At 36.5% G+C, this 25,832-nt stretch overlaps 2 protein-coding genes across 3 annotated transcripts in view; one reads left to right on the top strand and one right to left on the bottom strand.

Moving 5' to 3' along the window:
• Positions 1–25,832, top strand: part of LOC128869677 (uncharacterized) — a 118,116-nt gene that overhangs the window by 73,597 nt on the left and 18,687 nt on the right. For both annotated transcript variants that reach the window (XM_054112290.1, XM_054112283.1), the window contains exon 2: positions 1,801–1,879. The gene's annotated coding sequence lies outside the window, so the exon portion shown is untranslated. The remainder of the gene's footprint in view (positions 1–1,800; positions 1,880–25,832) is intronic.
• On the bottom strand, positions 13,710–18,966 carry LOC128859893 (craniofacial development protein 2-like). The gene is made up of 2 exons (XM_054097071.1): positions 17,772–18,966; positions 13,710–13,840 (listed from the first exon to the last, which is right to left on the bottom strand). Exons 1-2 carry the CDS (start codon positions 18,964–18,966, stop codon positions 13,710–13,712), a joined length of 1,326 nt encoding a protein of 441 aa, XP_053953046.1.

Consider the following 25,832-nt stretch of genomic DNA (forward strand, 5'->3'; position numbering starts at 1 on the left):
ACTTCTCATACAAACACATGGGCTGGAAATTCCCACGTTTTCTTTTTTGCTCAAAAATAGCTTTATTCATCAATGTTATTTCCATCAAGGGCAACCATCATTCCAGCATTGCTCTAACATTGCAATACCACTGTTGTAAAATGATTTATCTTTTACCTCAAAATGTGAGTTTTTACCTCAGTGAGCGAATTTCTAGGAGAAATTTTTTACCGAAATTTCTTACCGGCGATCATTTCTTTTAGGTGTGCAAACAGCAATTAGTCGCTGGGAGCCAGGAGATGTGGGAGAAATTCAAAATTGAATTCATGCAGTTTTGCTATTGTTTATATTGATTTGTGACACAGTGCGTTGTCTTGATGAACTGGAATGATGAGCAAACGCGGCGCCTACAGCTTTCTCATAGTCAAATATAAAGCTGAAATGTTTTTTTGATATCTTTATGATGTCAGCTAACTCAGCCAACTTCATTTTTCGAACATTCCGAACGATTTTGTGGACTTTTTTAAGTTTTCTGGTGTTACCGCCTCATTTGGACGCCATTGCTTCACTTGAACCGTAGTTTTTCCCGTCAAGAAGCAGTGTAAAATTAAAACACGAAACTCTTTTTGATCCATTTTTTGAAAAGAACGAAAGTAGTGCCACTCTTAGCACAATACCTCGCGGACTAGTGAATAGAATATCATGAAATCAAACAGCTGTCTTTGTAAGGTTAGTTAAGTGAACTCAAAAAGAGAGAGAGTAATGCAATAAAACTAGTGCCATCTATGTGTTAGGCCCGGAACTTTTCAGCCCATATAAAAGGAAGAAAAAATTACAGAAAATTAAATTTAAAATCTATCTTTAAACATACTTCAAGAAAATTTATTTAAGCAAACAAAAAATTTATTAAATTTGACATTTTTTCTCACTTACGCAAACAATTTAATTTCTTCCGAATAGAACTTCGATGCTTATCATAACTTAGAAGTAACCGCTTTGTAAAAAGCTATATACTTTCATAACGCCATTGCATTTCCAAAGAGCCAAAGAAAATCAGTGTTTATTAAGTTTATTTAATGATTTCAAAAACTCTGAAATGTCTATAAAATTGTAGTGTAGGTAATAAAATAACAGATTTCAAATGCTTGAAATTATCTTTGATTTAACTAAATTGTTTTTTTCTCTAAACTTGAATGAAGGAAAGGGTCAGAACTAAATTTTATAGCAAGCGGTTCAATCCATTCGAAAAATATTGTAGTATAATTTTTCCATCCAAATCTAACCCAGCGACATACAGCAATAAAGATCATAGCCAGGTTCAACCAATACACTTATAATATTCGGTTTTTTTGCCGCTGAAATGGTTAGTGAAGTAGGTTGCAGTTGTCGAAATCAAGGTAGTTCTGAACCAGTAATTTATTTCACCAGTTGATATTCTCCCTGCAGGGTATGTAGCTGTGTAAAAGCAAGCATATGCAAAAGTTCATGCACTCACAACCATATTTGTATGCAACTTATTAAAGCTATTCAAGTGGCGAATGTTGTGTTGGTTCAAGCCCACACCAAAGGCTTTCAACGCACAGTAAATTATTTTGTTGACAACATCAATAGAAAAAGCTTTTCCCTCGCTTCGTAAACATTCATTCAAAATTTTGTGAATGAGACTAACTTTATTTGAAAAATGTAAAAACGTATATGTAATATAATATATGTATAAATGTATATATATATGTATGTGTGGTCAACGTTTATTGAAGAATTTGACGTCAAAGCAAAAGTCAGTGACAATTTTTTAATGAACTCTTTCACTTTAAATTGCAGATTAATTGCAGATAATTTACGAACTTAGCTGAAAATGTTTAAGAACAGGAGTTCAAATAAAAAATAAGTTTATATTAAGGTAAGATTTTTACATCAAATGTATACTATAGGGTGGCGCAAAATTAATGAGCCCGTTGGAAAATTTATAATTTTTGCAAATGGCGTTGTATCTCAATCATATGTGACACTTGTGAGCTAGGCAGCTGTGGCATATAAGCAGACAGTGGAGCCCGTAAAGGCCAAAATAAAAATTTTCCTTACTCAAAATTATTTAGTTAAAGCAAAAATTAATAACTGCCAGAGAGGGTAATGCGCTCATAAAAATAAAGAAATAGCAACTTTAAACTCGAAAAGTTAATGGTAGCCCACTATGAAACTTTCAGGGATTACTGAACTTAGTCAGCTATTAATAAAAAATGTAAGAAATAAATTTTTGGTGGGTGCTTGTCACAGATGGCGAAAATAAATATTTGCCCAAAAATGTTGACGAAAAACTTCAATTATTTCAAAATTTTTTTTTTTTTTTAATTTTAGCAGATTATATTACAAAAAAAAAACAAAAAAAGTATAAATAAATGCTAGAATGTTAAAAACCAGAATTTTTTCAACAAAAAAATTTTTTTTAAAAGGTAATTTAATCATAAAAAATAAAAAACATTCCGTGTAGTGTAGTAGATACACGTAACAGAAGGGAAACTTTCAAGGCAGACAAAGAATGAGAGAGAGACCCGAAAGAAAACGAGAGAAAGAGGGAGAGAAAGAATATATATCTAAATAAATTCACAATATTTGCAGAGAATACAAATAGACAACATTTACAAAAAACGGAGAAGGGTCGACTGGTGTAGGTAAACGCCGGACACAAACCGTGGCAACAACGCACACTACTCTGAGCGTTTATCACCCGCACAAACGCAGCGATTCCAGGACCGCAGCAACGGCACAAATTATCGCAAGGCAATACCAATAAATCCGACGCCGGAATGGATAGCACTTTATAGAACGCACAAGCACTAGCCAGGAAACGAATATAATCGCCAACAACTAGGCACCAAAAAAAAAAACAAAAAAACCCCAAAAAAAATTGGGACCAAAAAACGGCCCTAAGAGTAGGCACCAAGGAAATATAATGCACCAAAAATATTTTTCGTACAAGTTTGCACCAACAAACAAGCGCCAAAAAGTAGGCAGTGTTATTTCTCACCATAAATTAGCAACCACAAGGAAAAACTCAAGAAAAATAGCCTAAAGTGTATGTAAGATATATATATATGGTATAGCTCTCTCTCTCTCTCCTTTTCCTCTACATTATAACTTTTTTCTCTCTCGCAGAACGAAAATGCCCAAAACGTTGCATGGCCTTGAAATTTAATCTCCATTCTCGCTCGTCCAAAGACGCCTAAGAAGTTGCACTCCAAAAATATATAACTAGATTTTATACTACAAAAGCACAAAAAGAAAAAAATACTTAGAAGTTTTAAAAAAGATAAAGCAGAGCGAGTACGTAACCCCTCCAGCAGGTCAGGTATTAAAGGTATTCAGTGGAGCGTTGCTATTTACGAGTATTCTGGATCTGGCCCACGAAGCTGCTTAGTCTTTATTTGCTGTACCATTTTAAAGCTCATGCAGCAGAAAGATCTATAAGTCTTCCACAGAGCCATTATTTCGCACACTCCAAGGGCCGTCGTATCGGTTGAGGGTTTATGTGCGAAGTTCTGTCCTATGCACTTGAACGGGATCAGTTATTCTTATGTAATATAAGATACCGTAGAAACCTTTCGCTATCATTTCAAAGCAACTGAGAATTGAAATTATTTTCTCTTGCGTTTCAAAAGTCCATTGGTTTCTGTCGAATTTTGAGCTTTGTAATTAATGACACTGGTTCTCAAACTTTCTGTCCATGTCGCATGAGCAACTTATTTGTGTATACTTAAAAATACATTTGTATGTAAGGCTACATGCGCTTGTACATACAAAAGCTCATTAATTTACTTCAAGCGGAAATGATTAATGCCTTACGCTCGTAATCGAGCAAAGTTTCGATCTTTGCTGTTCAATTCAACGTAAAGTATGCACCACAAGAATTAGTCACTTCAGCCAGGATGGGAACAAATGAAAGAAAATAGTTGCTGAATTTTTAAAGAATAATAGGTCGCACCACAACCACTCGGAAGAGAAATGCATCTTACCATCGATTAATTATTGTTGCAGAAATCCGTTCACGTTCTCTTCTTCCATCAATCGAAAGAACAACTTTCAGCTTGCGAATTATTTAAATTCTATCCATCAAAAGGATTTTAGCCCTAGCAGCAGCTGGAATACTGAGCACATTAATATCGCAATAAAAGCAGAAGCGAAAAAGGAAGCATTTAACTTACGGCATTAAGTGTAAGGACACACACATCCAACCATTTTAGCGTTAAGCTTTTAATGTGCAGCTTGTACAAAAGCAACAAGTCATCTAGGGGGTGAGAGACAATGCGCACGGCAACTCGGTAATCAGTGAAATGTGCAGTAAAATCGAAATAAAAAAACAAAAAGAAAAGCAAAGACAAAAAATCATAGGAAAAGAAAATAATTTAATTGCCGCTTCGTATTTGTTTGTCCGTTTGTGCTGCATGAAACCCTTGCTGTGGTATTGGCTACTGCAGACACATACAGCACCGCAAGATTTTCGCTGTTTCACTGCTCCTCAGCTTTGTCACTTTTCTGAATAATATTTGCGCTTTTCGTAATGATAACAACCCCGTTAACATAAAATTAAATTATTACGCGGCTTTGAATGCGTTCAGTCACAAAAGACACCCAGTAATTTTTTTTTTAAGTTTATGCGGGTGAGAGGAATGAGGTAAGAGCAAATCACGCATGCAATAAAATAGAGAAGTAACTGAAATTTTTTTTTTTTTTTTAGATTCTATCATAAATTAAAATTGACGAAATAAATACATTTTTCGTTAACAGCCCAATAAATGTATTGGTTTAGTTTTTCAAGGCACGAAAAATTAAAAATTATTTTCCCAGCATTGAACACCTTTTAAGCACATACTGCAGTAAAATAGAACATTTTATAAGAATGCAAGATATTTCTTAAACAAAACTATAATATTTAGAAAGCTAAAACTAAATTTTTTTTTTTTGAAATAGGTTGCTAGCTTAATAATTATATTTATAATACAAAAAAAGGCAAATCAGTGTCAAGTGATGATTCTTTTATACATTGCCGAGAATTTTTCTAAACATTTATTAGGTCTTAGACTTGGGCATAATAAAAAGTAACTGAAAATTTTTGAAAACATTTTATAATTTTAAGACTTATTCCATGTTGACAGTTTTGGTATGGAGTTTCTCCATGAGGAGCAAATTAAAGGTGATATTATAGAAGATGTTCAATTTTCTTTACTTAATAATTTCGCGATGTTTTCTGAAAAAAATTACATTTTATTTCAGAGCAAATTTTAAAGAAAAAGGGACTCAAAAGCATAGAAATATACCATTTTACGTAAATAACTCATTATTTCTGCAATTTTTGTTTGTTATGTACTTTTTCCATAAACGTCCATAATAATATTTTTTCTTCGCACAGGGGCAGTGAGGTTATCTTTGCATTTTCGTGCCAATAATGATTTTAAAAGAAACAGTTATATACAAGGTGAAGTCAAAAATAAACAAGACTGGCGTCATAAAAATGTTTTTAATCGCGCTATCCTTTTAATGAACAGATTTCAACATTCGAAATGCCTCATTAAAAAGGCGAGAAATCACAAGAACTTGCTTTACAACATTGTAACTGGTGATGAAGGGTGGTATTTCCAAGATGAACCTGAAACTAAGCGTCAAAGTGCTGAATGGAAGGCCCCAGACGAGCCGTCATCCAAAAAATCGCGTTTGGAGAAGTCAAAAATCAAGTCGATGCTCTTTTATTTTTATGATTCCAAGCGAATTGTCCACAAGGAGTTTATGCCAACGCGCCAAACCGTCAATGCATTTTTCTATCTTGGCGTTTTGAATTCGCCCTGAATACCGCGAAGGAGAAAGCTGGCTGGCGCTTATTGCATGATAATGCACCAACTCATCGATCCACTCTTGTAAACTAATTTTTTGACTGGAAATCGCATTTTAACCATCAATCACTCACCGTATTCGCCTGATGTAGCACAATGTGACTTCTACCTATTCAGAAAATTGCATTTGGCCATGAAAGGAAAACGTTTTGCGTCCGTAGAGCCCACCCAAAAGACTTATACCGACATCCTGAAGGACATTCCGGTCAATGACCTGAAACACTCCTTCGAAGAGCGTTTAGATCGCGCAAAACCGTGCATCGAAGCCAAAGGGGACTATTTTGAATGAATAAACTCGAAGTTATCAGAACAAAGCTCCTGCCGTTCTATTTTAGCTCAGTATTATTTATTTTGGACTTCACCTGTTATATTTGTATTCGGCAAATAGCGACATTAAAAAGTTAGCGGGATTTATTGCCAATTATTAGAGGGAAGTTTTTTGCATCATAACATTGGTATACAAATATGTAGTAATACCAGTTAATCTTCGAAGAAGTAACATTTCGTATAGAGGACACTGTAAGTGTGCTTTCTCTCTGTTCATAGCCTTATGTGATAAATCAACCGAAATAGTTTAGTTAAAAATATAAATAATTGAGTACCATTCATAAAATAACCTACAATTATTTTATGGTTTACTCGAACTTTTTCAATTTTTTTGCTACCTTATCAGAAAGGGGACAAACGTATGCTTCTTTTTTCGTCACTTCCAAATTGCATCAATGGATGAAGTAGCATCCGGAATCAGTGGTCAAACTTTACATAACTTTTTATTATTGACTCATGAAGTTTTTCAAAGTGACATCTCAGGGTAGCACAGATACATTTTGTGTTAAAGAGTAAGAGATCTCGTTACCGCCGATACCCACGTGTCCCGGGACCCATGTTAGCATTAGGATATTATGTCTCCCGACATAGTTCAGCCAAGATTTACAGGACTCAAGTACCCTTGAATTGGTTGAAGAGCAGTCTAAGGCCATGAGATCATCTTTGTTGTCATTGCAGGCATCATCTGCCTCTCCATTTGTTTTCCACAACAAAGTTCATCGGTTCATGAACAGCCTACACCTCCGCTTGAAACACAGATGCGTTCATTCCAAGAGCAAAGTGTAGTTTTGTCCCGCTAGATTCCACGTTGACACCAGAGCCGGAACCATGCTCGGTCCTGGAGCCATCCGTGAAAATGTGAAAACAGTGCGTGCCGAGCTTATTTTCAGAGTGGCAATATCACACTGTATCTCTTTTGAAATACGAGCATAGAGTCAAGGGGCATGGCGAGGATCATTGGTTCGAAGTCCATGCTTTCTCTGTTGTCCATATTAATTCCCATTGTGTTTCAGCCTGCAGATGATCTTGAAGGCCTCACCTTGGATGAAAACATCAAGTGGTGGTAGACTAAAAAGAGCACCAAATGCCGGGCCTGAAGTAGTCGGAAAATCTACGGTGCAAACATACATCGTATAACAGATCTAATTAACCGTTCCGTGTTTTGCGGAAAGGGGAGATTCCCTATGATCCAAGTGGTGTGGCAAAAGTAATTTTTGATTGAGTTGCTTAGCTGCGGCCCGACTTCTTCAAGGAGTTGCCGATGATTTCCTAAAGCAATCAAGTAGAAATTACCCAATTTGAGGAGTCTCAAAGCCTCAAAATGATAAAAATGGATTATTTTTTCAAAATAATGAATAAATGTTCATGAATTATTTCATTAAAGTTATTGTTTCAAATAAAACGCATAGTTCTTTATTGCTTTAAATCATTCATAGGACATTCCGTTAATTTTGTAAATGGTCTACTATAGGGTTTTTCAATAGGTGCGCTTCAACTTTTTTCCGATAGGGAGGGCGAACGACGCAATATTTTTTATTTTTCGCTTGCCATTTGTAAACTTCATTAGTATACATTTCATCATGGAACGCTACACACTTGAGCAACGATTGCAAATCGTGCAAATTTTTTATGAAAATAATCGTTCTGTTGCTGCTACTTTAAGAGCATTACGGCCATTTTACGGTCCATTTAACAAGCCGTCCCGTTTTGGGGTTATGTGAAGTCATTGGTCTACAGTAACAAGCCGGCGACGATTTGTGAGCTCAGAGCCAATATTGAACGCGAAATTGCTGGAATTTCGGCCGATTTATGCAAAAGAGTGGTCGAAAATTGGGTTCAACGATTGGACTTCGTAAAACGTGCACGCGGTGGTCATGCAAAAGAAATCGAATTTCATACTTAAATGTATATGTTCAAACTCGATAATAAAAAAAAATTAGTTATAAAAGTCTAACCGTTTGTGTTTTATTCAAAAAAGTTCAAAAGTTGAAGCGCTCTTACTGAAAAACCCTTTATAAGTTGATTCCGACTTCAAAAACGACATTTTCATTTTCACATAAAATTTTGTAATCATAATTAATTTCGGTTGATCAAGACTAATAAAATTCTAAATAAAAAGGTCGCACATAAAAAATGTTTATATTTTTAATTTATTTAAATTTAATTCATTCAATATCTCGAAACAAGGAAGATATGAATTAACCACTAACATAATTATGGGCACATATAATAATCGGTAAAAAACAGTTTTAAATATAACTCAATCCTTCTGACCACGTGTGGACCGAAGGCGCTCGGGCGAGCTTCTGAGGCTGACAAAATATCAGCTCTCCAATCTAGTGGGTTCTCTCACAGGACACAATGCGCGAGGAATGCATGCTGTGAGACTTGGAATCACCTCGAGTCCTTTTTGTGCTGGATGTATGGAGGATGAGGTGGAATGATCTCAGCATCTTCTCCTTGCTGCCCTGCTCTGGCGGGGCTAAGATTCAGGCATCTAGGCTCTTACTTCTTTGCCACGCCTGCTGATATAGCTGGTGCTGACATTAAAAATGATGATGAGTTTCATCAGCAGCACAAAGCGGTAGACGCAAACATAGTCATCGTTCATAATCCGCACGCTCCTAACCATTCCATCACCACCTCTCCCCGCCCTCTCCCTGCACCTCATCGGTCCTTCCCTTCACCTCACTTCCTTGACAATGGTAACACAAAGGACGAATCCTTCTTCGTCCAAGTGTGCTCACTCCTTGGGCAACCATACCAACCTAACCTAACCTAACCTAACTCAATGAAAAAACTCTAAGAATACCCCTTTTCTTGCATTTGATTTGATCCGCGTAAAGATGGAGATATTTTAATGATTGGCAGATATATAATAAGATATGCAAAATCTTATCTATACCTCTCAATAAATTCCCAGTTCAAAATTCAAAATTTATCTTAAAAGATATTTAAAATACTTTACATTGTTTCGAATTATTATATTGGGACCAATTGGAGGATCATACTTGCTAATAAAATTTCAACTTGAGAAAAATATAGTTTCAAACTTATTCGCAAATTTGATTCTCCAATAACCGAAAATTGGTCTCAACATATATATAAGTACATGGATATATACTCTTTCTCTTAAGAACACTATAGCTCTCAATTGGCCTTACTGTTGAAAGTCACCATTTGAGTTTTGAGGGGTCCTCCACAGTTTTCAACTTTACTTCAAGTAAATCTTAAAGCTTAAGGTTTATTGGGTTATGATGTGGAATAAATGGAATATATCATACATTTCCTCTGAAAATATGGCTTTCACATATTTAATGACGTGGTTGATATTTTATTTTACTATCACTTTAAGCATTTTGTTAATTATTTTTTAATTACTTTCGTACACTCGAAAACGTGGCGATGTACCTACTTCTCGTCAACCACTTCACCCAATGTCAAATTTTTCAGAGTTGTATAATGCAGGTGAGGCGGCTTGGATAGGAGGATGTGGCGTAATGATGTAGTTTGGAGATTACTTAGATGATATTCCCCCTTTCAATTTCTAACAAGTTCATACATTTTAAACTCAAAAAGATATGCTTTAAATCTATTTCTAAATACTTTTTATGGGCTTTAAAGTAGGCAAGAAATGGGAATAAGTTATTTGAATAGCACAAGAGCAAAAGTGTACTGCAATTTATAACAGTGGTACAATATCACGTTGACCAGCCTGAATTCACTTTCACGCTTATGTTTTATATTCATGATATATCATATTTAACAATGCAATAGAGAAGAATTATTAAATAAAAAGATATCGCTCTTAGTCGGCATATTTTGGATAAAAACTAACCCCGACCAGCGTTTAAGGTCCTCTGACAGTCTACACATGACTTGTCCCGTTCTTATGCTTTGAATATAAGCTCCTGATGCAATTGTTTTTGGTAGCCGACGGCTGCATTGGGAGCCCTGCGGCTTAAACTCGAGTGCCATTTCCGCAATACCCTAATAGGTTTTTCATAGTATGCGTCCTTTCTGGCGAGATTGCTTATTTTAATCTCTGTATTGGTTGCCGCTAAGGACCAAAATATCTGGTGTATACACAGAAGGAATCTATGTACAGATTATTGTAGGTTATTGAAAATGGAGTTGGTATCTTCCTCATTTCACTGATATTTGATTTTCTGTCCTAGACCAGGCAAGTAGTCCAGGTACTAGAGAGCTCGCGGTCGGTGACCCCCCTTCCTACAATTCTGCACTGGCTAGGTATTTAATACTACAGTGGTTTTCCAAAATTGTAAGTGTATTATAGCCGTGTCTTATTAACATAAATGTACCAAATGTGGCATGAAATGTGCCCCTAAAAATTTGAATCTCGGTGAAAGATAAACAAAAAGAGGTTGTCTGTAAAGTCGGTTTACTGACGATAGTTTAACGTGACAACGTCATAAGAAAATATTGATGGAATGGTTGCAATTTTCAAAACAAAATTTTAATTTTATTTGTTTGATAGATATTTTGTATGGATATAGAGGAGGAGGTAAATGGAATTGCAATGGAATAGGTCAAGTTACATTTACACAAACGTGAAAACTGACGAAACATTTATCAAATTCATGAAAGATATCTTCAATTTCGATTGTGCATCAGACGTTAATAAGTCAACAACACTAAGAGGCACCATCATCGATTTGCCTTTTTCAAGACACTTTACACTCGAAACACTCCCTTTCATTTCATAGGACGATGATAGAAAAAGCTAGCTTTTTCCTATTCTCAACAGAGAAATGGTTCATTACCATGCACACAGGAAGAAGGCATATGCAAATACAAGTATGTGAATTTATATACCTACATATGCGCATATACATACATATGCTCACTCAAGTAGGACAGAGCCAGATGTCGAACGTTGCCGAACGCGGGGGCCGATTGTGCTCTTTGTCGGTCGTTCCGCGCTCTCGCTTGCAGTTCAAGCACATTAGCTTACATTTGCTTGCGTACGGAATAGATTCGTATATTTGATATGTCCATATGACTTGTATGCATCTTTACATATAGATATATTCTTTTTGAAAATTGCGCGAAATTGTATATGTATATGCATGTTTATATACAATACATATATTAGTATACAACATATCTTATAAGGTATATGGTAAATATTACCATACATTTTTTCCTTAATAATAATAACATTAAAACAACAGGTATTATTAACAAACTTGGTTTTACTTTAAATTCTTCAAGTAAATCAAATTAATAATAGTCAATAAGAAGGCATATGCAAATACAAATACGTGAATTTATATATGTACATATACATACATACATACATACATATATACGCTCACTTAAGTAGGAGAGAGCAAGATGTCGAACGTTGCCGTTCGTTTGCTTTGTTCGTTCCGCGCTTTCGCTTGCAGTTCATTCAAGGTAACGGCAATGAGCAAGGTAACGACAAATGAGCAAGGTAGCACTAATGAGCAAGGTAATGACACATTTTTTCGTGCGTGCAGCCGGCTAAATCGAATTATAAGACGTTATCACGTCAAAATGAAGAAAAAGTGTTTTCTAATAGTTTTCGCCCCTCGGCAGACAATGGCAAACCTCCTAGTGTATTTCTGCCATGAAGAAGCTCCTCATAAAAACATCTGTCGGCCGTAGTCGGCTTGAAACTATAGGTTCCTCCGTTTGCGGTACAACATCAAGACGCAGGCCCTAATATATGTAATTGGCGCGTACGCCGTCTCTGGGTGTTTGGACGAGCTCCTCCTCCTATTTATCTATATAGCTAAAGTTTAATTAATTATCAAATAATTTCAAATTTTTACCAGTTTTAAAAGAAGAAACCTTAACCTTTTCTGGTATTTTTGCAGGTATTATCTCAGCAGACAAAAATTTGTTTCCCTTTTTTTAAAATTTTTCAACTTTCGCCATGTTTTATACATTACTTGTAAAAGGCGTTATACTGCAAAGAACGCAAAATTAGTCCTCCAGTTTTGGTTTTTGAATAAATCTCTTACTAAATTTACAAAAAAAAAATGGTTTTGAGTGATGGAAGTCTTTATCTGAAAGTCGCAGCGTCTGTCTATTTGTACACTGCCGTTGTCTAGTTTACAAGCGTCAAATATGATTGACGTAGGGTGATTAATTTTACCCCACCTTGTAGTACTGAAATAATACAAAAACTACTTTAATATCAAGAAAAATTAATGCTTATTTTCAAAAATCGGTTCAAGACTAACTGAGGTATTCAACCCTTCACAAAACAAAAAGCAGATATTTTCTCGCATCTTTATGTACGCATCTGAGTGTGTACTGCCACCTCTAGACTAACTGCAATGATGTACTTTTCGTGACAACGGGCATTTCGGAACTGTACAGCTTGGTCTTCCGAACACTCTAAGGATGGCATCAAGGTGGGAAAAGAACTTGAGTGCTTTGAATTATTTTGAAAAGAGCCTCTAAAGTTGACTATATTACCTGGAAAGGGATGAAATCACTGACTGTTTAAACTATAACAGAAAGTAAGCGTGCAGATTATCTCGCGTTGTGTGCTGTAGGTATAATTTTACTTATAAAGAGACTTTTAAAAGTGACACTTACATATCATAAGTTAATTATTCCTATATAATATCTTTTTTATGATATTTTTGACGTTAGTGGAGTAGTCAAAAGCAGTATTGAAACTTAGTTTGAAAATGATTTATCTCTAAGGCCAATATATCGCAAAATGCATGATGTTTTTGGTGGAAATGGTTGGTGAAAAAATTTCAAGAATCTAGTTCTGTTGAGGATAGCAAAAGGTTTGGCAGGCCAAAAACCGGACGTGCTGTTCAGAATATTGCTAATGTAAAGCAAAGTGTTTTTTGGCAACCTTCAACATCGATACCTAAACAATTAGGCATGCAAGAATGCAATGTTTGCGAACGGATCCGGATCGATATTGCTGAACTCAATGAGGGGAATCTTTAAAAACATTAAGTCATGTATGCCAGCCTGTAGATGTGCTCATGGTGGACATTTAAATGATGTAATTTTTCACATATACGAGTATTTATTAAGAGCCATATTTTTAGTAAAAGTAGTGAAACCTAAAGGTATTTAAATTTTTACATGTTTTATTTGAAAACAATTCTAAGCGCATCTTTTGAAATAACCTCTATCAGAAATACTGTTTGTCTTCCATCTTTCGTTATCATTATCCAAGTCTAAAATTTTCTTTTACTAATTTTATATTTTAAAATGACTAAAGTAAGTTTAAGCATATTTGAGCTATTTTTTTTCGCAGATAAGGAAGCTTGAAAACCTTTAATGCCATCACTGTTGAACATTTTTTAAGTGTTTCATTAGGGTCTGGTGGGAGTGTTAGGCTCGACGTTTGTTTCAGTCCCGTTGCACTCAGCGAGAAGTTGCATCAATTTGGCTCCACTACTACTATGTTTGTTTTTTATACTTATAATCAGCTGACGCCCAATCCGCAATCGATATGTCTGGGTCAAGATTATAGTGCGTACCTAAGTTTCATTGCCTTCATATATCACCACTTCTGGTGTCTTCATAAAACAGATATTGCAGTGAGCAACAAATGCAAGCTGTCAAAGACATTTCAGGGGTGTAGTATTGTATTGGTCCGTTTGGGTTTTCTAGTTCTTTGAGTGATGCTACATGTCAATTTCGCAATGATACAAATATTATTTATTTACTTACCTAATTTTAGAAATTAATATACATTTGTACTTACTGACTACTTACTACAAAAGTAAATTTAACAAAACAAAGAAATGAAATTTAAGTAAAATTACCATTTTTCTTACTCACTAAATAGGACAAAAAAGGTATAAAAAAATTAAATTACAATAAAATGTTTAATTGAGCAGAAAAACATAGTTTAGATAATGTAAAATTTAATACAATAAAATTTGATACCTCATTGAGTTCTTGTACAGAGCGAGCGATAGGAGCATTGCAGGTATAGTTTATTCTGAACCTATTCAAATGGAATGGATATTTATTACGTAAAGACCTGGTAGCGTGTAGGAAAAAAGGTGGTTCGTTATCTTTAAACACGTTTTCTCTTTGTCTTTTGATATGGAACTGAATCCAATCTTTTATTTCAAAAATTACTTAGGCTAAATACATGCTGCTTATACATAGAGTTCTGCCGCTGAGAGCAGCGACAGAACGGGAGAGCGTAGTATGCATGTATGTATGTATGTTATTGTATATACATGCAGAAGGCATATATATAATGCGCTGGGACCGAACGGTCGAAGCGTCAAAGTGCTTGCACTGCAGATCCCACGCTGCAGGCCAGTCCGCATAAGTGACGGATCATATTGCTGCACTTATATATTTGATTGTATAAACATAGCAACAAAGTGTCGCTATGTTGTGAGTATGGCATATGACCACTTGATGTATTGTATACTCTACAATACTGTGGGCATATGCTTATTAGGCATACAACATACTACAAGCGACCGAAAAGTTAATTATTTCTAAAAGAGAGGAAGAGTAAATATTCCCTCTGATAATATTATATTAAGAAAAAAAGACAGTGACTCTTTGAGATTAATTATGTATATACAAACCATTTTCGTTCAACAAAATTATTTTTAAATGTTATATGGAGACTCATTTAATAACAATCGAACTCAAAGATAGAGTCCTAGCAAGACTTATTTTATTATATTATTATTATTTCATTTGAAAAACTTCATAGCTTATAGTTAAATAAAATAAACTAGTAAACAGAATTTGCCTGTTCAAAATCCACTAAAATGAAATGCAATGGAGGAAAATGTTTCAATAAATCAGATATTCTTAAGAATAATGAAGTGCCATCAAACTATGTACAGTGCCCCTGAAACCCTCAATTGGTATAACTTACATAATGAATACTTAGAGGTAAATCTGTCATCAGACAAGAATCATAGAATACAATATTGCGCCTACGTCTCACTAGTGCAGAAATGTGAACAAGAATGCAAGAAGAAGCATAAACTACTCACCCTACACACCCACGCACAAGTGTGATGGCACACACACAGCGATTTTTTTTAATTCACTGAGCGCGGTATTTGTATTCTCTACATTATGGTCATCAGAGAAAAAATAATAAGTAAATAAGGATGTACACGTCGTATACGTAACATTCGTGTGTAAACAAAAATTTAATCGCTTTTGAATGGTTCCCTCTCGTGTTTTTTTTTTTTTGCTTTTTTACAGAATATTTTATCAAATGAGTTCCCCAACTTGTTGTTTTTATTCCAAGCCCAGTTACTTGGCAGCTTATCTCGAATGACTTGATGATTAAGTGGATGGTCATTAAACTGCCGCAACAGCTGTTGCCTTATGGCCTGACACTTGTCAATGTTGAATCGTAATGCGCTCGTAATCATATTAATTGAAAGGAGTGATTATTACTTAATGCAGATGGTACTCATTTTGAGGTGAATACATATTTTGTGGCGTATTATACATAGATTAGAATGTTTATAAGGCAGTGAAGTAAAATGAAAAAAATTATATAGATAAAATAGCATTAATATTATCATCCTACTTACTTACTTACTTAGGTGGCCATAACAACCCGTTACCGAGTTACGGCCGACCTCACTAGCTCTCTCAAGGCGCCTCTGCTCCGCGCGCGCCTTCTCCAATTTTGTATACCAAGCGAGCATAGGGTTTCCTCCACCTGGTCTTTCCATCGGAGCAATGGTCTTCCTCTTCGTCGGTTCCCTTGGACTTCGCCCTCGAACACCTTCTTTTCTGGAGCTTCTTCATCCATACGCACGACATGCCCTAGCCAACGCAGGCGTTGAATGGCGATGCGTTGAACTACGTCAATGTCGGCGTAGAGCTCATACAGCTCGTGGCTCATTCTTGAACGCCAACGCGCACAGGACCGAAGATATTACGAAGAACTTTTCTCTCGAACACCCCAAGAGCGGCTGCATCGCTTTGTGACACTACCCATGCCTCTGCGCCATAAAGCAACACGGGTATAATGAGCGTCTTGTAAAGTGTCAGTTTGGTCATGCGAGAGAGGGCTCGACTACTCAGTTGCTTACTGTGGAGATCCGTAAATGAAAACGACGTTTAGACATTTTATAAGTAATAACATCTGTCACCTTGTATGTATGCACTTGTATGTGCAGAGCGGTCAGAGTCGATAAAGAGTGTATTGAGAGTGGTATTCGTTGTCAGACAGTGGCGAAGCGAACACGTAAATAAAGAGACGAGCGGTCAAAAATAAGAATTAATTGATGTGTATTAATTATCAGATAGGTAGGTTGTTACACTTACTTAGCCCATAGTAACACCTATTAGCAAGAGTGATTCTCCGTTTGATCTCCAGGCTGATATCGTTGTTGCTGTTAACGGCGGTGCCAAGATAAATAAATTCTGGCACAACTTCGAAAGTATAGTTGTCCGCAATGACGTGCGTTCCTACACGCCGTGTGTTCCGCGTTGTAGACAACATATACTTCGTTTTACCTTCGTTCACCGCCAGACACACCCCTGATGATTCCTTCTCGATAGCAGAAAACGCAGCCGTGACATCTCGCTTACAGCGGCCGATAATGTCAATGTCATCGGCGTACGCAAGGAGCTGGACACATTTGTAGAAAATAGTGCCATTACGATGCACACCTGCTTTTCGGAGCACCCCTTCCATCACGAAGTTGAAGAGGTTGCATGACAGTGGATCGCCTTGTCTGAAACCTCGAACGGTACTGAATGGCTCGGAGAGGTTATTTCCTACCTTGACGGAGCTGGATGTGTTGCTCAACGTCATTCTGCAAAGCCGTATGAGCTTCGCTGGTATACCGAACTCAGACATGGTGGCGTACAAGCAATCCCTTATCGGGCTATCGAACGGAGCTTTATAGTCGACAAAGAGATGATGGGTGTCGACTTGCATTTCATGGGTCTTTTCCAGGATTTGGCGTAATGTGAAAATCTGGTCGATGGTGGACTTACCACTTCTGAAGCCGCACTGATAAGGCCCAATCAGTGTGTTGGCAAACGGCTTAAGTCTTCCACATAGGACGCTAGACAGGACCTTGTAGGCGATGGTTAGAAGGCTGATGCCCCGGTAGTTGCTACAGATCGTCGGGTCACCTTTCTTCAGTACTGGACAAAGGACACTGAGATTCCAATCGTCGGGCATGCTTTCTGCTAGCCATATTTTGCAGATGAGCTGATGCATGCTCCCTATCAGCACATCGCCGCCAGTCTTGAACAATTCAGCGGGCAAGACGTCAGCGCCAGCCGCTTTGTTATTCTTGAGCCGCTGAATGCCAACTCTGACTTCGGCATGACTAGGTGGTGGAACGTCCAAATTATCGTCGATTGGCGGTATCGGGTCATCTTCTACTAGGTCGGAATTGTGTGCGTCATCGCCAGCAAGTAAATTGCAGAAGTGTTCCCTCCATATGCCCAGTGTGGACTGTGTATCCATAACCAGATTTCCGTTTTTATCTTTGCAGGCTGATGCTCCGGTCTTGAAACCTTGTGTCAGACTCTTGACTTGTTGATAGAATTTTCGAGCATCATTCCTGCCCCTGTACTCCTCTAGCAGCTCACGCTCACGCTTCTCCTGTTCTCGTTTCTTGCGTCTGAAGAGGCGCCTCTCCGATCTCTTTTCCCTGTAGTTATCTCGCACGGCCCGCGTTGCAGCTGACTGCAGAGTTCTTTTGTAAGCTGCATTCTTCGCTGCAGTAGCTTCGCGACACTCTTCGTCGTACCATTGGTTTCGTTTAGGTGGGCGTTGGAACCCAATGGTTTTTTCAGCGGCAGCTCGCATAGAGCGGGATATATGTGCCCAAAGTCCGCCTGCGTCTGCAGGTAAAGAATTGTGGAGGAGCAACTCCGAGAGGTGAGCGGAAAAAGTTTCGGCAGTCCGTTGTGATAGCAGCTTAGCGACGTCTAGCTTTCGTTGGGTAGTGGGGCGCACGTTCTTCGCATTGCATAACCGCATGCGTATCTTGGCTGCGACAAGATAGTGGTCAGAGTCGATGTTCACTCCACGGAACGTTCGCACATCCTGCACACATGAAGCATGCCTTCCGTCGATCACAACATGATCAATTTGGTTGCGCGTTCTTTGATCAGGGGGCAGCCAGGTGGCCTTATGGATGTTGAGGTGTTGGAATCTGGTGCTACTAACTACCATGTTTCGCGCCGCAGCGAAGTAGATCAGCCTTAGACCATTGTTCGATGAGGTCTCGTGGAGGCTGAACTGACCGACGGTGGGATCGAAGACAGATTCTCGCCCAACCTTTGCGTTGAAGTCTCCGAGTACGATCTTCACGTCGTGGGCTGGGCAGCGGTCATATACTTGCTCGAGTCTCGCATAGAAATTGTCTTTGATGGCATCGTCCTTTTCCTCCGTTGGGGCGTGCGCGCAAATCAGGCTTATGTTGAAGAACCGTGCCTTGATACGGATTGTGGCTAGCCTATCGCTCACAGGTGTGAACCTAGAGACGTGGGATCGAAGCCTCCCGCTTACAACAAATCCGCATCCTAATTCGCGCCGCTCCGCATGGCAGCTGTAGTAGATATCGCAGCCTGCTTGCTTAGAGCAGCCTTGTCCTGTCCATCTTATCTCCTGGATGGCGGTGATATCAGCCTTAATTTTTTCGAGGGCTTCCGCCAACTGGATAGAGACACCCTCCCTATTTAGGGTTCGGACATTCCAGGTGCATATCCGTAAATCGTAGTCCGGTTTTCGTTTGCGATGGTCGTCAACGTTGAGGGGTTCATTATCCGAGGGGTTCATTATCCGAAACCCAGCCTTGTACTACTAAATCCCATACATCCCCTAAATCCCATACATCCCTATTATCATCCTAATCAAAAATATTATATTCTTAAAACTAACCACTGCGCTTACAAATGGGATTTATTAAAAATTGTATAGAAGATTTAAATAAAGAAGGTACTTCAAATAAGAGTATAGATTAATAAAACCGCTTTCGAAAACGTTTTATTAGATATAGCATTATTAGAAAATTTTTTTAGGAAGCAAGAAAGCTGATAAATCATTGAAATTTTTCGACTTATGATATACTCCTATCACATTATGTTACACCACTTGTTTATGTATATATAATATTATATATAATTGGCGCGTACACCCTCTTTTGAGTGTTTGGCATAGCTCCTCCTTCTATTTGTGGCCTGCGTCTTGTTTTTCCACAAATGGAGGGACCTACAGTTTCAAGCAGACTTCGAACAGCAGATGGTTTTTTATGGGGTGCTTTCTCATGGCAGAAATACACTCGGAGGCTTGCCATTGCCTGCCGAGGGGCGACCGCTTTTAGAAACACCTTTTTCTTTACACCATTAGTGCTAATTGATCCATAGAATTAGCATATGATTTTTACAGTTTTCTAAAACTATTCAGGGGATTACCTCTAGCTCAACTTAAAGATAACATAGTAATATTTCTAAATAATCTGAATGAAAATAAGATATTTCTCAGTTTAATTTTTAGCTGATGTATTATGGTAATTTCAACTATAGTTGCCCTTCTGTTTGCAAAAGAAAGAAAAAGAACGTTAAAAGACGGAAGCTGTACTTGGCGTTTGAGTGCCAATCTGGCATTGAAGGCGCAGAGTCGTTGTACTCATAATTCAGAATAGTTGATTCTTTATGTAAAGCCGCCATAGATAATATTGCTAAGAAAAATAAAAATCGTATATCGAGTTATATTTCTTTAATAAAAAATAAAAATTGTTTCGCGTGTAATTTTTTCGCTCTGAAATGATGGTTACTCTTTGAGTCATATTTGCTTGATCAGAAATAATCATTATTTTATGAGTTTTATTTTTTTAACCAGAAATAATTATTGTTTTTCGAGTTTTTGTTTTTTTTGTTCGATCATTTCTTGAGCGATTTTTTTTTCTCAGAAATAAAAATTAATTTTTGAGTTTTACTTTTTTCGGCTTATTGAAAAACTCAAAATAGTACGTCTCACCTCAACTCTCCCTAACTCACCCAGTTGAGGTGAGGTGAGTTGCAGTGAATTCTATTTAGTTTAGATAAGGCGCGGCGCGGCCTCTTGAGTTTTTGATGTGCCAAAAAATATTCATAAAAAATATATAAAAAATGTATTTTCAAAACTCGTCTACGATATTAGGAAGCTTTTGAACTTTTTGATTGAAGATTTAAAAATCATGATTATTTTCGGTCCCTGCTTATAAATATTCGAAACAATTTTGCATGATTTCAGACATGGTTTTTGCCATTATATCCCAGAATTTTGGCGGCCGCCGTAGCCGAATGGGTTGGTGCGTGATTACCATTTGGAATTCACAGAGAGAACGTTGGTTCGAACTCGGTGAAGCACCAAAATTAAGAAAAACATTTTTCTAATAGCGGTCGCCCCTCGGCAGGCAATGGCAAACCTCCGAGTGTATTTCTGCCATGAAAAGGATCCTCATAAAAATATCTGCCGTTCGGAGTCGGCTTGAAGCTGTAGGTCCCTCCATTTGTGGAACAATATCAAGACGCACACCACAAATAGGAGGAGAAGCTCGGCCAAACAGAAGTGTACGCGCCAATTATTTAATTTTTTTTAATCCCAGAATTTTACATTAAAGGAGAACTGTAAATTTCAAAGTGGCATAAAATGAAAAAACCGCTAATACAAACATTTCATAAGATACTTGTCGTCTTATTTTCCGCTTATTAGGCGCTAAATATTTTTTCTATTTTGTTCATGCGTGCTGAGTATTTTTCGTAGTTTCTATAACTTTCTACAAAAATATAGGTCAAGTAATGCAACCTAATTTGATCAATTTATAACTATTTTTGTGGTTGGCAGAAATATGTCTAAGACCCATTAAAGGGTTAAACTGAAGTTTTTTCTGTTTATATTATAAACCAATTTGCTGAAAAGATCCTCAAATAATATGAAAATGCAAGTTCAACTGTTCCGAGCTATTAAAATTATCCCAAAATTTAATTTCTCCAATTTTTCTAACAAATGTCAACCCAACTTTGAAGGATCTTTTGGTACCGAAAAATTTGTTGATGGAATATTATATAAAGGTATCTTATCTTCAGATCTTATACCGAACATCTGAACACATTTTTAATTTTCGTCACTTAATTTTGAACTCCATAAAAATCTAGTCATTAGCAATTTTCCGTTTTCACTCGTACTAAGAGTAGAATCCTCCGCGTATCTTCCCCTTTCCCAATATATTTCTCCCACATACATCATTTCCCTCTTTTTTATCACAATTTACCTTGAACAAAACAGTTGTCCCAGCAGTCTTTTTATTTTATGAGCTGACACCTGTTTCCTGTCATAACCGAAACCATAGCTGTCACTGGCTTCACACCATACCTACCACATCCCACACAAAATATTTGTAAAAGTGACAATATATACATGCCCACAGATAAACAAGTTGTCACCGCAATAACGAACAGTAAAATTCTGCAAGTAATGGCATAAAAGATGTTGAAGGTTATATGGGTATAAAAGTTAAGAAATACCCTGTAGGGAAAGCGTGTGGGGATGCAAACAATTTTTTATAACAAAAAAGTCGCATTGCTCATAATAAAGCGATTAGCAACATTTATCTTCGGAGCATGCTAATATAAAAGTCGAACGAAAAATCAAAGGGAAATAAGAAGAACTCTCTAATATTACACAGCATGTCTAGAATCAAGAAGCGTCCTATAAATATCCCTGAAAATATATCTTTTGGAGAAGAAAATTATAATACAGGGCATCTAATTTTCATTTGTAGTGGGTCACAATTTTGGTCCTAGTAATAATGAAGTGTAAAAACTCTTGTAAGTCAATTTTCCATAAAAGTATTATTGTCAATATGCTATAGCAGAATTTTAAGAGGAATATTTCTGTGGAGCATTTTGGCCCCCTAGCTTGTATTTTTATGGGTAAACTTGACACTTATTTACAAAAAAGTTCTAAAGCCCTTTTAAGTAAGATATTTGTTGACTAAAGGGTTCTACAAAAATATTTGACAGAAAATATAGAGGGAGGTTTATTTGTTGTATGAGGCATGTACATAGGCGCTTTAACTAATTGCTAAGCCTGTGTGGGCTACATTACAAAATAAACTTCGAACAAATGTTATAAAATTTTTGTTTTTTAAGCGCTTAAGAATTTAAAACGAAATATTGCTGGAATAATTTTTTAACATAAATTTGATAGATAATTTTAGACATTTATTTTTTTAATATGATATCTCCCATATGTCCGCCATGCCTATAAGCTGCATGGTCCATTCGATCAGTACAGTTTTTTACTATTTTATCAGCAAAAATGCTACGCAAATAATGGTAATTTGCCCTGAGTTCTTGCACGTGATGGGAGGCATGTAAGCCATGATCCTTAGGAAAGATTTTCGACGTAGTCGAAAGACCAGTTGAAAACGACAACAAATCGACATTTCGGCGTCTTTTTTACAACTTTGCTCTACGAACTTCGCGAACAGATTTATTTTGTTCGATGTAAATTTTCACAATTTTGACGTTAAACGTAACAAGTAAGTCTTTTGTAGCCTCCATTTAAATTTTCGGGCAAATATTTTTATAGAGCACTTTAATATTAAAATTTTCTACCTAAAAGGAATTTTTAAGCTTTTCCGAAAAATCTTTTACATATACAAGTTAAAGGCCTCCCAAAGCATGCAGAGTCTGTCTGGAAGTGAACGGCTGCAAAAGACACCTGTTCTTAGAAGCGCCTCAAGCTGTTGAGTATCTGGTCAAATTACTAGATCTTCTTCATCTGATCTTTCTTAGACTTGTAATTTATGAATATACTTAAGGTTTTTCGAGCTGGTGAAATAAAAACCTGCATTTAAACCAGCAAGGAATACAGCTTCCAAGTGGTACCCACAGAAATGTGGAAAATCCACCTGTTTTGGCAGCATGCACGTCAGATTTAGAGTGAAGAATTTGTGGTTATATGATAATTTTCTACAACTTAAATAACTGGCCGTTCTCTGAATTTCCTTTCCAGTTTCATCAGCAGAGAGACATTTGAAATGCGTAGAGGCAGTGCACCACTTAACCCCAATTAGTTTAGTTGATATATTAATCTAATTTGATAATGTATGTATGTATGTATAATTGGCGCGTACACCCTTTTTGGGTATTTGGCCGAGCTCCTCCACCTATTTGTGGTGTGCATCTTGATGTTGCTCCACAAATGGAGGTACCTACAGTTTTAAGCCGTCTCCGAACGGCAGATATTTTTATGAGAAGTTTTTCATGGCAGAAATGCACTCAGAGATTTGCCATTGTCTGCCGAGCGGTCACCGCCATTAGAAAAATGTTTTTCTTAATTTTGGTGTTTTACCGAGATTCGAATCGACGTTCTCTCTGTGAATTCCGAATGGTAGTCCCGCACCAACCCATTCGGCTACGGCGGCCGATAATGGAGCTATATATTACCATGTTCATTTAAAGAAGACCTATAATAAGAAGATCTAAAATTATCTTTGAAAAATTATTGCCCCATGAGCATGATAACAAATGCGTGGGTACTAGTTGCTCATACTTTTGGGCTGTTCAGGAATATGCGTACTAAATCAAGAGCTCTAATTTGAATGCTCTAACATTTGCTGCTGAAATTTAGTTTAACAAATTTAGCATACTTTTTTTCACATTGAGCACAACAATAAATTATCAAGTACTACTCCCCCTACGACCAATGATTACCAGTTCAGCAGCATTCAACAAAAGATTTACGAGAAATATTTTTATTTTAAATTATCAAGAAATATAAAAGTACAACAAAAATTGCTCAAATTATTTTTATTTACCCTACTCCAGCTGATTTTTAATCATTGATATTCTGCATTTGAGCCATAGTGGGTAATTTCTCATTGATTGCCTGAGAGAAAGGACTGCGTATGCCTTTAAGCGCACAAGCAATTTAAATAAATTTAATTTATACACTTTGGCCTTTAACTTCATGCCCATTAAAACGTTTCCGACAATGAAACACACAGCCATTCCACTTATATAAAATGATTCAGAATTTATTTACTTTTTAAGCTACTCCATAAAACTTTGACCGTAGTTTTTAGCCAACCGTCTTCGCAATGCTTTTATTATTTACACACTGAATAAATAATTTCTTTTTCAAACCATTGTGTTGGCGACTTTACGACTACGCACACATATTTAACGGCAAAGAGGTGAGTAAAAAATTTCTGTGGCCAATTTTATTGTTGGGAACTCAAAATTTATGACTATTTAGTGTTTTTTCTTTTGGTGCACAGAAAAAATGTGGCATAGACAAAAACAACAAACAAAAACATGTTACGTAGAATATTTACCTGTTAGAAAGAAATGCCAATAGAATGCAGCCGAATGCAGTTAAACGAATTGTAAAAGAATGCCGTAAAACTCTCGAAAGTATTTTCTCCCTTTTTGGTGCTTGGATTTTACTTGCAACTTAAATATTGCCTTTCATGCATGAGAGTGTGGCAAGAGTGTACATAAAAAATCATTTAAAAAAAGTCTCGCCATACATGGCGTATACGTAACATTTGCTTATGAAGGAATAACTATTTATTCATTCTAATTTATTTACTTACCTGCGTGCCACCAAAAATCGATTTAATTGTAACGCTTCATAAACGGTTATGCTTCCCATTCAGCCTTCCAACTCCAATTCTTTGAAAGCGGCAACATTTTCCGCATTTTTTTTGTTGATTTTATGAAACTCGTTCCGAATTTCTGCCTTTTATTTATAAGGAAAAGAAATTAAGTGGAAATGTTTGCGGTAAGCTAAGTTTTTAGTTTTATTTACCTGTATAAATAAGCAAAGGTAATGACTCCTCGACTCGTGAACACGCGACATAAATTTCTCCATGTGCGTTATACGCCAACTCTAAATTAATCCCGCAAACTTCTTGCACGTGACCTTTTGATTTGACGCAGCAGGAGCAGCAACCCTTTGAAGTAAAATGGCAATTCTGTTGAAATAATCAACGGATTGCGGAGAATCGCAGCAGTTTTGCTTTCATACTTTTTTGATAATAACAAAAATCAACTTTTTCTATAATCCACAAAAAATTTCATTTGTATTTGAAGTCATAAATTTTATATGGAAATACTTTATCAGTCTTTTATTTTCTCATGAATTTAAATTTTTAATGAATTTTGACCTTCAATATACTTTATTTCATAGGAGAAAAGTATTTTTTTTTTATAATTATACTTTTATTCATAATTTGTGGATTTACTTTATGCTATTCTAAGTATAAAAAGAACAACAAATTTAATTATACTAAAATTGTTTATAAAAAATAGTATTTGGTCGTCTATTATTTGATAGTCTATTGAATCAATGTGTGCAAAACATATGCAACTGTATAAAAAATCATGCAAAATTAATCATCCAATCTCCCTTCTGAATAAATTTTTTACTAAAAGTGAAACGATTTTGGGTCATGAAAATCTTTATTATCACTTCACCGAGCTTCGTTGTTTGTATGTTTGCATATTTCAGCAATCTAGTTTATAAGTGTCAAATATGTTTGCCGTACGATGGCATTTGCAAAACTTATAAGTCTTCCAATAGGGTGATTAATTTTGCGCCCCTTTGTATAACTACGTATACTGTATGTTTATATATACGTATATTTTTTT

Source organism: Anastrepha ludens, chromosome 2, assembly GCF_028408465.1.
Source record: "Anastrepha ludens isolate Willacy chromosome 2, idAnaLude1.1, whole genome shotgun sequence".
Classification (NCBI taxonomy): Eukaryota; Metazoa; Arthropoda; class Insecta; order Diptera; family Tephritidae; genus Anastrepha; species Anastrepha ludens.

Coding starts and splice junctions, on each gene's coding strand:
- LOC128859893 (XM_054097071.1), bottom strand. CDS start 18,966: ATGAACCCCTCGGATAATGAACCCCTCAACGTTGACGACCATCGCAAA. Junction 13,841..17,771: donor AGAACAGGAGAAGCGTGAGC/GTGAGCTGCTAG, acceptor ATTGACATGTAG/CATCACTCAAAGAACTAGAA.